Source organism: Pseudophryne corroboree, chromosome 6, assembly GCF_028390025.1.
Source record: "Pseudophryne corroboree isolate aPseCor3 chromosome 6, aPseCor3.hap2, whole genome shotgun sequence".
Classification (NCBI taxonomy): domain Eukaryota; kingdom Metazoa; phylum Chordata; class Amphibia; order Anura; family Myobatrachidae; genus Pseudophryne; species Pseudophryne corroboree.
Window position 1 is genome coordinate 121630964 of NC_086449.1, and position 14857 is coordinate 121645820.

The following is a 14857-nucleotide window of genomic DNA, read 5'->3' on the forward strand; positions in this document are numbered from 1 at the left end:
TATATATATATATATATATATATATTTAAAACATGTTAGATAATGTACAAGAATGTTGGACGTTAAACCCGCCCAAATGGGTTAATTGATCAAAATGTTTAAATGTTTTTTTTTTTCTTCTTCACTGGTGCACTACTGGTACCAGCAAGCTCTGGCAGCTGTAAACTACTTAGATATGTTCATGCTTCTAAAACAGGTGCCAGCATACCCATGGCTTCCAGAGGCTGCTGGCAATAGTAGAATTACAATGCAGCCAGACCCTGCCAGCCTGAACCTACTGAGACTTTTAAAAAGTATATAAAAATGACAGCGCAATAACTACATACACTTCAATAAAGTACTTTATTTAAAATAATAATGAATAATTGGTCACCCTAAGAAGAAATAAGTGTTAAGGGCCCTACACATTAAGCAATCATCCACCGAGTTGCCCGACGGCGGATACGGCCGACGGGCGACCCGGCGGCGGGGGGGGGCAGTAACAGGGAGAGTGAAGTTTCTTCACTCCCCCCGTCACCCGGCTCCATAGAAGTGCAGGCAAATATGGACGAGATTGGCCATATTGGCCTGCATGCCCAGGCGACGGGGCACCAGCGATGAACGAACGCGGGGCCACGCATCGTTCATCGCTGGTGCCTCCACACTGAAAGATATGAACGGTATCTCGTTGATTAATGAACGAGCTCGTTCATATCTTTGAGTATTATCGCCCAGTGTGTAGGGCCTATTAGTGTCACAGACTGACCAAACATAATGTTACTGCTGTCCTGACTTGCTAACCTAAAACTATGGGCCTTATTCAAGGTTGGTTGTAAAACAACATTTTCCTCTAATGGGCAAAACCATGTGCACTGCAGGTGGGGCAGATATAACATGTGCAGAGAGAGTTACATTTGGTTGGGTTATATTGTTTCTGTGCAGGGTAAATACTGGCTGCTTTATTTTCACACTGCAATTGAGATTTCAGTTAGAACACACCACACCCAAATCTAACTCTCTCTGCACATGTTATATCTGCCTCCGCGCAGTGTACATGGTTTTGCCCATTAGAAGAAAATGTTGTTTTGCAATCAACCTTGAATTAGGCCCAAAGTACTTTACTCAGCATCAGTTGCAAAACTGCAACTGCTAGCGATCATATGCTGGGGGGCGTGTTACGGTCGTTAATTCGACACAACTTATGTCGACACTCATTATGTCGACATGGCCGTTAGGTCGACATGTACTAGGTTGACAGGTCAAAAGTTCGACATGAGTTTTTCCATTTTTGGGATTTTTTCATACGTAACGATCCATGTGTACTACGATTGGAACGGTAATCTGTGCCGAGCGAAGCAGTAGTGGAGCGAGGCACCTTGCCCGAAGCATGGCAAGCGAAGCGAGCCATGCGAGGGGACATGGTGCACTAATTTGGGTTCCCCGTTACTTTACGGAGAAAACGACACCAAAAACAGTTAAAAAGCTCATGTCGACCTTTTGACCTGTCGACCTAACAGCCTAGTGCATGTCGACCTAAGGGCAATGTCGACATTCAGGGGTCGACCCAATGAGTGTCGACCTAAGTTGGGTCGACCCAACGACCCATACCCCTGGGGGCCACCCAGCACAGGGCAAGACCGCCCAGCATGCTAATGGTGGCCAGTGATGCAATCGCAATTCAAAGGCAAAGGCAGTCGGGCCGCTGCCACTTTCTCTGTTTCAGAAAAATCCGCCCCCGTTTCCTTCACCATGCCCCCGTAATGATGAGGTTATCGCCCCCACAATGGCGCGTCGCCGCCCATGACAACCCCGCGAATAGCTCTGCCTGTCAATCAGGCAGAGGTGTTTGCATCAATGCGATCACATTGGCCGGCCTGCGCACTCGAAGATTGGGACCTGTGTGCAGTGGGCCTGAACAGGGCATAATGCGATCGCATCACATTAGCGGCCCTTGTTGAATAGAGTCCTAAGGGTGTGTACACATTAGAATGATCGGCAATCGGGCAGATGGTCGGGGCTATTTCCCTTCACCCGCACCATGCCAGATTGCCGGTACACACTAGCCCGATGTAATGAACGATGGAACAAATCTTGCCCGCACCGGGTCCCATGCAATATCTTCTGCTTGGCTGTGCAGCAGGGCTGACCAGATGTCGCATGCGACCCGCGGGAGTACATAATAGTGCACACACTGCACAATGTAGACGATTTATTGTGCTAATGCGGCAAATTGTGCAAGTGTGTGCCCACCCTAAGGTAGCCTATGTAATATTATATTATAAACTAAATTATCATTTGAGTCGATTTTGGCATTCATAATTACCAGCTGTCAGTAAGTTTACTGACATTTAGTAAAAAAAACTTTTTAAATGCTTTCCATTGGCTTGAATATATAGGGGCTGATTCATATTGTTGCGATGTGCCGTTGTAATGGTGTGGGAACGCTCATCACTAAGGCACAACGGAACACAACATTGCATTGGTGTTATCCTCTGCGCAGTCCTATCCTGTGCACTTAAGAAGTTCATAGCGGCTAATCTGGCCTCCTGGTAAATATCCAGTGTATGGTTTATTTATTGTTATTTAAAGAAAAGAGGGGGATTAACCTATAAGGCAAATGTCAGTTCCATGTGGTAAGGAAACACAGACAGAAAGATCTACTGTGGCAGCAGTAATATGTAAGGAACATGAGAGCGGACACATGACCCTGTCATTATCATGGCGGCTGAGACACCGCACACTACACTGTCTGTCGCTGCGCTTCGTTACTGGCGTCCACCGGGCCATGAACTATTCCTTACATTAGCTGGGAAAAATGTGCAGAAACTATGCAGCGAAACTTCCTTTAAGTCTGGTCCCTCCCTAAGCACAATCTCCTGTGAGCGTCTGTACGTCTTCCCCATAAGCAAGCTTTGTGCATCTGGCAACTATTAGTGTTCCCATGATTATCCTCCCCTAGGCACATGAGGGCACATAAGAAGCCAGCAATTGCCACTTGCCAGTGTTCAAACAGCCGGGATGGCACAAATGGGAGTTTTGAGTTTGTTTCAGAGAAGGGGGCTCGCCTGTGCTTAGTGGGGGCAGTCAGAGTGTGAGCGGAACATATATTACATAATGCAGAAGAATACAGCTAATCATGTCTAATGAATGTTGTACCTCTACCAGGTGTATCTGATGGCTACACTGTACCCTGTGTACAAGCATTTGCAGGCATACAAGTCATATGAACATACTTGCCAACAGGTGAATTTTGGGGAGCTCCTGGCATAGTAGACCAATTCTGCCCACTTTCCCAGTGCAGGGATGGGAGCTCAATGACATGGTTTGCAGTGAATAACGTCATTAATCCCCACCAGCACTACCTGATGCCGCAGTATTGTTTAATGTAATAGGAGGCGATGAGATAAATCACTTCCCCACGACCCATGTACCAGGAATCTCCAAAAGGAGTAGCATAGTGCTGACAAGTTTACATAACTGTCCTTATACCGAGTGTATACAGACTGTGAGACACTTTGATAAGGTCTCCTAGGTCTGCTGCTGACCTCTCTACCTACCCAGGCTCTCCGCTGACCTTCAACTTCCCAGCATTCTCACTAAACCACCCGCTCTCTAGGAAGTGTGGAGTTTGTATGTGCTCTCCATGCTTGCATAAGTTTTTCCCAGGTTCTCAGGTTTCCTCTCATAATCAAAAACTATGCTGGTAGGCTAAGTAAGTAAGTGTGTGTGTGTGTGTGTGTGTGTGTGTGTGTGTGTGTGTGTGTGTGTGTGTTAGGGAATATGGATTGGAAACTCCACTGGGGTAGGGGCTGATATGAATGGCCAAATATTCTCTGTAAAGAACTGTGGAATATTTAGACGCTATATGAATAACTTTATAAATAAAAATAATACAGTAAAGTATAAATATTTCACATATTTTCCCCAAATAATCAGAATCCATCCTGGAAGGAATAGAGAATGTCTATATCTGTAAGAAAGAACACACACGGCAACAACTACTTAAGGAATTAGAATGGACAAAGGACGTTTTCATATTCCATATAAAGGCTCTCTTACAGAATAAGACATAAAGAGGACTTGTTTAAGAACATTTTAAGATTCCCCTTTTTTCAAAGCATATACCCAATAGCGTATACAGTATGTGACAGCGGGATTATCCGGATAGCGGTCATTAGGACGACATGAGTTAGGTCGACATACATTGGGTCGACCACGTTTGGTCGACATGCATTAGGTCAACACGATCACTAGGTTGACATGGTAATTAGGTCGACATGGAAAAAGGTCGACATGAGTTTTTCACCTTTTTCATACTTAACGATCCACGTGGACTACAATTGGGAACGGTAACCTTGCCCGAAGTGCGTGGGGTTACATTGCACTCATTGGGGTTCCCCGTCACTTTTAGAAGAAAACGACACCAAAAAAAGTAAAAAAAACCCTCATGTCGACCTTTTCCCATGTCGACCTAATGACCATATCGACCTAGTGATCATGTCAAACTAATGCATGTCGACCAAACATGGTCGACCCAATATATGTCGACCTAACTCATGTCGACCTGATGAACCACACCCGGATTATCCATAAGGCAATGTAGACTTACGCCTAGGGCCCAGTGAGGAGAAAGGGGCTCTGATTACTTGTGTTATTATATGTGTTTTTTTTGGGGGGGGACATATGGAGTAGTGAAGGACCCCCAAACCACTGTCTAAGGTCCCATAACAGTTTATTCCACATGGATATGGAAATATGTATCGCCTAGTAGGAAAAGAGCTGGGTTATAGGTGGCATTGTTTTCTGTTTCAGGTTTCTCTCTATATTTGGTAGTTTCAGCTGTGTGTGGAGATTGCTGCTGTACAGAGTCCACTTATGTTACCAGCAAACAAACACACATACCATACATACTGTACACGGCCTGTCATAAAGTACTGTACATTCATATACTTACATAGGGTTTAGACACTATATTTAAAAGCGTGCATTCCTGTCCCAGAGTCAGTCCCCATCTTCTTATATTGAGCAATTGTACTAAACCATTTCTGTCATTCTGTATTCTGAATTCAATTATCTGGGCTTAATGGGTTAATATTTATTAGAGATATATATTAAAAATAGAAAAAACCATTGTGATGACGTTTGTACGTTTGTAGTGCTTGGGCTGCATCTGCGTCAGGTACTTGCATGTTGTAGGAAGAAGTTACTGTGATCACAGTGATATTACTCGGTTATTCTATATATAATATAGGTGCAGCGGGCTGAGCGTGTCACTGCCCCATCCATACAGCCACTGATTCATATTGTGTAGATGTGGAATGTGAGCAGACATCTCCAGTACTGCCACCTCGCCCGGCAACTCTGCCTCAGGCAGTGGGCACAGTGACAAGTAGGGGCAGGGCAGTTACGTAAGGGAAATTGAGGGCGTGGCGCCCAGGGGAGGGCAGAAGGAAAGTGCAGAGAGATAATGTGAGGATGAGCAACAGGCAGATAAGTTGGAGAAGGAGAGAAGAACAAGATGGCAATGAAAACACACTGGAGACGAGATTGGGGGCAAGAGGGGGATGTATCAAACCTAGGAGAGAGATAAAGTATCAACTAATCAGCTTCTGCCGTGTTACAGGCTGTGTTTGAAAAAAATGACAATTAGAAGCTGATTGGTTGCCTCCCCCAAGGGCAAGGAGATATGGTGATGTGAGGGGCGCAGGACACACACGGGCCCACTCAGGTGCACACAAGTCGCCACAATTACATTCACACTGAATGCTTGGGGCTAAGGGGGACATGTACTAAGCAGTGATAAAAGTGGAGAAGTAACCCATGGCAACCAATCAGCTGCTCTCTATATGTTTATAGTTTGCAAATTATAAATGTTACGTCAATGCTGATTGGTTTCCATGGGCAACTTCTTCACTGGCTCACTTCTTCACTTTTATCACTGCTTAGTACATGTCCCCCTTAGAGCCTAATTCTTCAGACCTGATCTCTGTTGCGCGAAATCGCACAGTGGCCGAATATCGAATGACTGAGCATACATACGGATCGTAATGCGCAGGCGCGATACAAAACTGCTAAAAAATCCTGCGTCTTTTTTGATCGCTAGGCGAACGCAGGCTGATTGACAGGAAGTGGATGTGTGGGGGTGGTAACTGCCCGTTTTCTGGGAGTGTCAGGAAAAACGCAGGCGTTCCCAAGCGTTTTCAGGGAGGGTGTGTGACATTGGCTCTGGCCCGATCAGCCTGATTCTTTCGCTGTAGCAGTAAGTCCTGGGCTACGCACAGACTGGAAAAATCATTTGATGGTGAGAGAGTTGCGAACAGATTATCAGCTGACCAGCGTTTGCACAGCTTTTCGCACGGTGTACACAGACTTGCACGGGGCGGTTTTTCACTCTGTCTGGGCGGCGACTATCTGATTGCAAACCTCTGCAAATTCGCAGAGGTGCGATCAGGTCTGAATTACGCCCTAAATGCAGTTGTTCTCCCCCTTTGCAGGCTGTATATGTTTTACGACCACAGTGAGCTGATCTGTATTCTTGGGTAAGTATCCGTTATCGCTAAAAGCGTGCACTCATCATCCATGATGCAAGAGATCTGCTGAATCTCCGGTCAGCTCTGCTTAGCCAATGGTTCTGTGCACACGCCCTCACTAGACTTCTGACCAATCAGCTGCAAGGGGAGATGCAACCGAGATGCGTATGATTCCAAATCGCCCATAGATGTGCGTGCTCAGCTACAGCCATACTAAAACTCTCACAGTCTGTCTGGAAAGCGGGACAATCATATCCCAGTACATGGTACCAAGTGACCCCACCACCACTGATAGATCAGAGGGCAACCCCAGGGGTCGTGTGGAGAAATATAAGGAAAAATGTTTTAATGTCATTTGGTTAGGCATGGGGCCCTAATTTAACAATAAACCTGTTATCTGGAATACACTATCCCAAGAACACACACACACACACACCGATAAACACACATAAACACAGATAAACACACACACACAAACACCGATAAACATACACACCGATAAACACACAAACTATAGAATGAACTTTATTGTACTGTAATCTGTCTACAGTGATGGTCACACCATTCATTTTCATTGCACAAGTAATTATTTCTGGTGGGCATGCTCAGTCCCGTCGTGGATTAGTAAATAGTTGTTCAATTGGGAGAAATCTCCGAAGCCACACACGGGGCAACAAAATTTCCAGGGAAGGTTCCAAATTTTTGAGTCCTCCAGCAGACACCTGTGGGACAGGGAGAGGGGTGACATGAGCCACGCAGGAGTTAGGATCATGGTTAGCACCATCCCCCAGCCCTGAGTTACTCACCTACGTGCCAGCCATCATCACAACGCTGTGTCACCGTCACTATGTCCCCTTTAGCCAGCTGCAGCTCATCTGGGTTATTTGGGGAGAAATTGAACACTGCTCGGTACCTGCAAGCACACCACAAGCATTATAAGTCCATACTCCCTGCTGACAACACACTGAGGAGTTTTAGCTACTCAAACAAAAGTAACGGAAGCACTATACTGATACAGATCTGAGATAGCTGAATTATTAAAAAATCTACATTTATAGCTTGGATATTTCATGACCTCCAGTGTCATACTGTACTTACAGGGTCCCAGGCATCTGCCTCAGACCACTGGATGCAGGAGCTTTCACCATACAGGGCTGTTCTCTGAGTGATACATCAGCAGAGACCTGTTAAGGAAACCATAGTTATACAGTGAGAGTATATGGGGTTTAGACTCGGCAGTTTCCAAATACTACGGGGCCCATTTATCATTGAATATTTGCTGCTTAATCCCCGAAAACACCCGTTTTCAGGGGTTAATCATAAATATTTAGTATCCCCTAAAATGTATCACTGAGGAACTGCAGCAGATATCTCTGATACAGGACCTGCTGTGATGCCTCCATTCCCGCCAGCAGCCCCAACCTCAGACAGGTTTCTATGGGGGATACAATGCTGCCAGATTTACCAATTTTGCATTCCGGAGATTGGTCCCCGCAGCTACTGCCATCTGAAGATGGCGGCAGCCTGTTGTAGCCTATGGGCTACACTTTGAAGAGTTAGCCATGAGAACCCTCCCTGGAATGGCTGCCACGCATGTGCACTAAGAGCCCCTGTCCCTGTGGGTACCGCATCATACATACCATTGTAAGAATCACATATTGCAATGCAATTCTCGGTGCTGATATCGCGCCCAGATTGATAAATGGGCCCCTAGTAGAAATAAATTACCAAAATGTGAAGGGAAGCCAAGACACAAACAGTGGAGGGCAAGTTGTGTCAGAACAGGCAGATGGGAGGAAGGTCACAGTCCAGAGGGTGGAAGGGGCTAGGGTCCATGGGCAGAATATGAAGGGGTTAGCACCAGCAGCACAGGATACGGAAGATAAAGGTGACAGATCAGTTTGGAGGAGAACTGGGTCAAAGAGAAGGGTATGGAGCTCAACAGGGTCTGAGAATAGGGGATATGGAGCGCAATAGGGTCAGAGAGCAGAGTGTAGAGCAAAGAATATGTGAGAACAAGATCAGAGAGCAGGGTGTGGAGCACAACAGAGTTAAAGAGCAGAGTGGAACACAACAAGGTCAGGGAGTAGGGGGTGCAGAACAACAGGGTCAGAAAGTAGGGGGTGTGGAGCACAACAAGATCAGAGAGCAGGGTGTGGAGCACAACAGAGTTAAAGAGCAGAGTGGAACACAACAAAGTCAGGGAGTAGGGGGTGCAGAACAACAGGGTCAGAAAGTAGGGGGTGTGGAGCACAACAAGATCAGAGAGCAGAGGGTGGAGCACAACAAGGTCAGAGAGCAGAGTGTGGAGCACAACAAGGTCAGAGAGCAGAGTGTGGAGCACAACAAGGTCAGAGAGCAGAGTGTGGAGGCACAACAAGGTCAGAGAGCAGAGTGTGGAGCACAACAAGGTCAGAGAGCAGAGTGTGGAGCACAACAAGGTCAGAGAGCAGAGGGTGGAGCACAACAAGGTCAGAGAGCAGAGTGTGGAGGCACAACAAGCTCAGAGAGCAGAGTGTGGAGCACAACAAGGTCAGAGATCAATGTAGAAAGATCTTTATCAGAACAGGAAAAGCAGGACAGAGGAAAGTGGAGGGAACAGGGTCACTGATTAATGTATAGAGATTCAGGGTCATAGAGCACCATGTGATAGTAGGGAACAGGGTCACAGGTCAGTTTAGCATTGAAGCAGAGACTGGGAGCAGAGTGAGGAAGGGATTAGGGTCAAAGACACTGGGTTTGTGCTGGGAAGAAGAAAGTGGACAGGTGCATGGTCACAGATCAGTCTCTAGAGAAAAGTAGAGAGTGGAGGGAGCAAGGTCACAAATCAATGTGGAGAGAAACAGTGATAGTGAGAAGGGTCACAGTTCAGTGGAGAGAAGTAGGGATTGGTAGAGGTGAGGGGAGCAGGGTCACAGATCAGTGGAGATGCGTAGGGATGGTGAGCAGAGTGAAGGGAAGCAGGGTCACAGATTAGTGTGGAGAGGAGCAGCGATGGTGAAAAGGGTCACAGATCAGGAGAGAGAAGCAGGATTGGGAGTAGAGGGGAGGGGACCAGGGTCACTGGGAGAGAAGTAGGGATGGAGAACAGAGGGTAGGGAAGCAGGGAGGGAGCAGAGTCACAGATCTGTGTGGAGATAAGCAGGGATTTAGAGCAGAAAGTAGGGATAGGCTGCGGATAGGGGGGCTTAGAGTTAGGCACCATCCCAGGGTGGTTAGGTTTAGGCACTAAGGGGGGAGGATAGGGTTAGGCTGCGGGAAGGGAGGGGTAGGGGAGACGCGGGAACATACCTCCTCCCTGTCATAATTTAAAATATTGGTATGCCAGTGTCAGTATTGTGACCGCTGCCATCCCGTATGCCGGAAAATCATTGCGAGAGAAGCAGTGATTGGTAGCAGAGGGATGGGGAGCAGCAGTGATTGGTAGCAGAGGGATGGGGAGCAGGGGCACAGTGCAGTGGAGGGATGCAATGATTGGTAGCAGAGGGATGGGGAGCAGGGGCACAGTGCAGTGGAGGGATGCAGTGATTGGTAGCAGAGGGATGGGGAGCAGGGGCGCAGTGCAGTGGAGGGATGCAGTGATTGGTAGCAGAGGGATGGGGAGCAGGGGCACAGTGCAGTGGAGAGATGCAGTGATTGGTAGCAGAGGGATGGGGAGCAGCAGTGATTGGTAGCAGAGGGATGGGGAGCAGGGGCACAGTGCAGTGGAGGGATGCAATGATTGGTAGCAGAGGGATGGGGAGCAGGGGCACAGTGCAGTGGAGGGATGCAGTGATTGGTAGCAGAGGGATGGGGAGCAGGGGCGCAGTGCAGTGGAGGGATGCAGTGATTGGTAGCAGAGGGATGGGGAGCAGGGGCACAGTGCAGTGGAGAGATGCAGTGATTGGTAGCAGGGGGATGGAGAGAAGCAGTGATTGGTAGCAGAGGGATGGTAAGCAGGGGCACAGTGCAGTCGGGAGATGCAGTGATTGGTAGCAGAGGGATGGGGAGCAGGGGCACAGTTCAGTGGAGAGAAACAGTGGAGATGCGCTCGAAATGCATATGGCTTTGCATTGCCAGCACTGCAGTGTGATAATATGTAGGATATGCTCCGACCACAGGCGTACATTAAGCTCTGTGTTAGTGGATAGGAGAGCACCACCACCATGATAGGCGTGTGCGGAGTCACTGCGGTAACCAGGGTTAGTACTGACCTGCTCTACAGAATTAGTGTGTGATTCTCTTCTAAGTTTGGGGATCTTCTTCTCCTGGAGGTGCCCGTCATGGACCTGCACATAGCTTGCAGGAAACAGACCAAGACGCTCAGAGCCTTCAATTCGCCCTTCAAACCATCTGCCATCAACCCTCTTAGTTATAGCGACACGCTGGCCCTGAGACAGATAAAGGCACATGGACACACAGAACCATACACAGTGCATGCAAGGATCTGACTTATTGCATGGGAGGAAGTCAATGTATTGGCTGTTGGGATCCTGGCTGTCAGGATACTGACACCAGAATCCCAACATCCAGTGGAATCCCTTCTTGGGTGGTGACTATAACCCTGTGGCGACTGAAGGTCGCCACCGGGCCCGAAGCGTGGCGAGCGCAGCAAACCCGTGAGTGGACACACTGCGCTCGCCGCCGGTATCTCAGTGGCCGGTCTCCTGACAGCCGGGATCCCCACAGCCGGGATATCATACTCATCCCTACTGCACACTGAAGTCAATATGGGCCAGATGTACTATGCGTTAAAAAGTGATAAAGTGGAGAGAGATAAAGTACCAACCAACCAGATCATAACTGTCATTTTTCAAACACAGCCTGTAACATGGCAGTTAGGAGCTGATTCGCTGGTACTTTATCACTCTTCATTTTATAACTTCTCAATGCTTAGTACATCTGGACATTAACACACAGACACAGTGACACAAGCAGCATGATGTACAGTATGGCCCTATAGCTGCATTGTGCATCAGGGAGGCAGTATTGTAATTATCCAATATATACACTATAAGTAGACACTGAGCCCATATCACACAATGGGGGTAATTCCAAGTTGATCGCAGCAGGAATTCTGTTAGCAATTGGGCAAAACCATGGCCCTCATTCCGAGTCGTTCGCTCGGTATTTTTCATCGCATCGCAGTGAAATTCCGCTTAGTGCGCATGCGCAATATTCGCACTGCGACTGCGCCAAGTATCTTTGCTATGAAGATAGTATTTTTACTCACGGCTTTTTCATCGCTCCGGCGAACGTAATGTGATTGACAGGAAATGGGTGTTACTGGGCGGAAACAGGCCGTTTTATGGGCGTGTGGCTGAAAACGCTACCGTTTCCGGTAAAAACGCAGGAGTGGCCGGAGAAACGGGGGAGTGGTTGGGCGAACGCTGGGTGTGTTTGTGACGTCAAACCAGGAACGACAAGCACTGAACTGATCGCACAGGCAGAGTAAGTCTGGAGCTACTCTAAAACTGCTAAGTAGTTTGTGATCGCAATATTGCGAATACATCGGTCGCAATTTTAAGATGCTAAGATACACTCCCAGTAGGCGGCGGCTTAGCGTGTGTAACTCTGCTAAATTCGCCTTGCGACCGATCAACTCGGAATGAGGGCCCATGTGCACTGCAGGGGAGGCAGATATAACATGTGCAGAGAGAGTTAGATTTGGGTGTGGTGTGTTCCATCTGCAATCTAATTTGCAGTGTAAAAATAAAGCAGCCAGTATTTACCCTGCACAGAAATAAAATAACCCACCCAAATCTAACTCTCTCTGCAAATGTTAAATCTGCCTCCCCTGCAGTGCACATGGTTTTGCCCAACTGCTAAAAAAAATTCCTGCTGCGATCAACTTGGAATTACCCCCAATAAGCACACAGTCACCATGAAAGGGAAACTCGCCACGTGGGAAGAGCACACAAGGGTTTGTTGTCTGAGCATACTACGGGAGTCACATGCCGCTGTACAAAGGCACAAATGTTCTGTTTCTCTAATATGACATCGCTGGGAGTCGCTTATCAACAAAATTATTGTAAAATGTGGAACCTGTCCCCACTGTTACATTGCTCAAGGGGCCACCAGAAATGTGCAAATGGGAGGTTTAAAATGAGTCCCAGTATAGGACAATAACTGGTGTACTCCACGACAGGATCTAGTGCCTCTGTGGGGGAACACGGTGCTCTGACCCGCTCATGTAGGTGAGGGAATGTAACTCGCACATGTGGATGAAGGAATGTAAGATGCTTCTGTAGATAAATTAAAGCTTAGAGACCAAATGAACTCTAAACTTTGACCTTGACTATAGTACTAGATGTTTTGCTCTGGGTTACATTCCATATATAGGACTGAGATGTAACATGCTCCATATTTATGAGTCATGACACAGAGCTGCCCCTTGGAAATTGCTTTTAGTGCTTTCAGGACAGCCCTGTAGAAATATAGCTGGGCAGCTGGTCATCATCAGGCCTGGAGCTGTAGTCCGAGTCTCCCCCTGGCCCTGGATAGAATAGATAGATAGCAATGGCAATATGCATGCAGGATGTGATTGTTCACCTCAGTAGGCTGATCATGTGACTCACATCGTAAACAGCCTTTGTGATGTCACTAAGCTTTGGTACAGTGGTCACTTCTTTGTAGAAAACCATCAGTTATCAACTGTATCTGCTGATGCTGACATCTCACAATGTAAGTTGTGCTTATTTGAGACTAATTGTTATATGAAAATGATTAATAGATAGATACAGTAGACAGAATAGCAATGGGGAAATGAAGGTAGGATGAGAATGACAGATGGGTATCTGGATAATAGATAGTGTCTAGTTAGACAGTCAATAGATAGACATCATGGGCCAGATGCATCATCGCTTGGAAAGTGATAAAATGGGGAGTGAAAAAGTACCAACCAATCAGCTCCTAACTGCCATTTTTCAAACACAGCCTGTGACATTGCAGGTAGAACCTGATTGGCTAGCACTTTTTTTTCTCCATTTTATCACTCTCCAAGCAATGATGCATCTAGCCCCATATGTTAGACAGACATTAGATCGATAGGGTCAAAATGTCAACATGACAAAGGTAGACAGTACAAAATGTTGACAGGGTCAAAAGGTAGACAGAGTCAAAAGGTTGACATGAAAATGGTTGACATAAAAATGGTAGACACAGGTTTTTTTTCCAATTTTACATGTATTTGGACTATTTCATACCTTCTCTATCCATGTCAGCATAGAGTTTGTTATAAACCTTTTGGCGAGCGCAGCGAGCCACTGAGCCCGAGGCGTGGTGAGCAAAGCGAGCCCCGAGAGGGGATGCCATTCTACAAATGGGGGTCCCAGATGACAAAACTATCCACACAAACCACAAAATGCAAAACAATAGTTGTCTACCCTTTTTTATGTCGACCATTTTCATATCGACCTTTTGACCCTCTTGACCTTTTGTACTGTCTACGTTTTTCATGTCGACCTTTTGACTGTCTAACATGTTGTGTCTATCTATTGACTGTCTAACTAGACACTGTCTATCTGTTATACCACACCCTGACAGATGTGTCCTCATGTATCTAGCCTCAAAACACCACGCAACGCAAGATGCCTGGTGCAAGTGAGCCGCCAGGTCCCGTACAATTCTGCTAGCGTTGGACGTCTTTTTTTTTTTTTTTTTACCAAAAATGCATCTTTTAGTCTCAACAAAGAGATTGTGCTGATTAATTTGAGATGCGACATTTGCATATCTGGGTGCAACTGAATCTGTATGTAAAGCACAATGGAACTTGCCACGGAGAAAAGCTGCTGCAGCTGCATCATAGCACTTTATATATAGATTCAGACACATCTCACAATGGGGTCAGTTCTATTCAGCGACAGTTGAATAGCGCCAGGAGTTAGTTCCCGGCACTAATCAATGCAGTGCCAAGTGACACCAATTGTCGGGAATTCTTCTCTCACCCCCGGGGAATGAGAAAAGAAATCCGACAAAAGTGCTGCCGAGTGGCCGGCGCGAGGCTGATTCTGTCGGGAAACAGCATCGCGCCAGAGAGTTAAGTCGGAGAATGCCCGTTCTCCCGACAAAACAACCTGTTAAGTCGGCAAGAACGGGGCACTCGCCGACTTAACATGAGCTGAATTGAATAGCGACGGGAGCTAACTCCCGGCGGACCCCAATGTAAGGTATGCTTGTTTTAACCTAAATGTTATATGAAAATAATAGACAGCAATGATGAAATGCAGGTAGGATGTGATTTATAACCTCCGGCTGATCATGTGACTTGCTATAGAATTGTCAGTTACTGTATCAACTGTATGTACTGTAATGTTATGTTTGACTTCAGTATGCGGACCATGTGACTTTGTGATGTCATTCAGCTTTTG

General features: G+C 46.8%; 1 protein-coding gene across 11 annotated transcripts in view; it reads right to left on the minus strand.

The window, feature by feature from the left end:
* Positions 1-7016: 7016 nt before the first annotated feature.
* Positions 7017-14857, minus strand: part of SORBS3 (sorbin and SH3 domain containing 3) — a 75508-nt gene continuing 67667 nt past the window's right edge. For 10 of the 11 annotated variants that reach the window (XM_063931789.1, XM_063931786.1, XM_063931793.1 and 7 more), the window contains 4 exons: positions 10703-10879; positions 7608-7693; positions 7316-7422; positions 7017-7231 (listed from right to left, as the gene is read on the minus strand). In XM_063931789.1, the coding sequence (XP_063787859.1) occupies positions 7146-7231; positions 7316-7422; positions 7608-7693; positions 10703-10879 (456 nt within the window). In that variant the 3' untranslated portion in view covers positions 7017-7145. The remainder of the gene's footprint in view (positions 7232-7315; positions 7423-7607; positions 7694-10702; positions 10880-14857) is intronic. The other variant, XM_063931796.1, reaches the window with a different exon arrangement.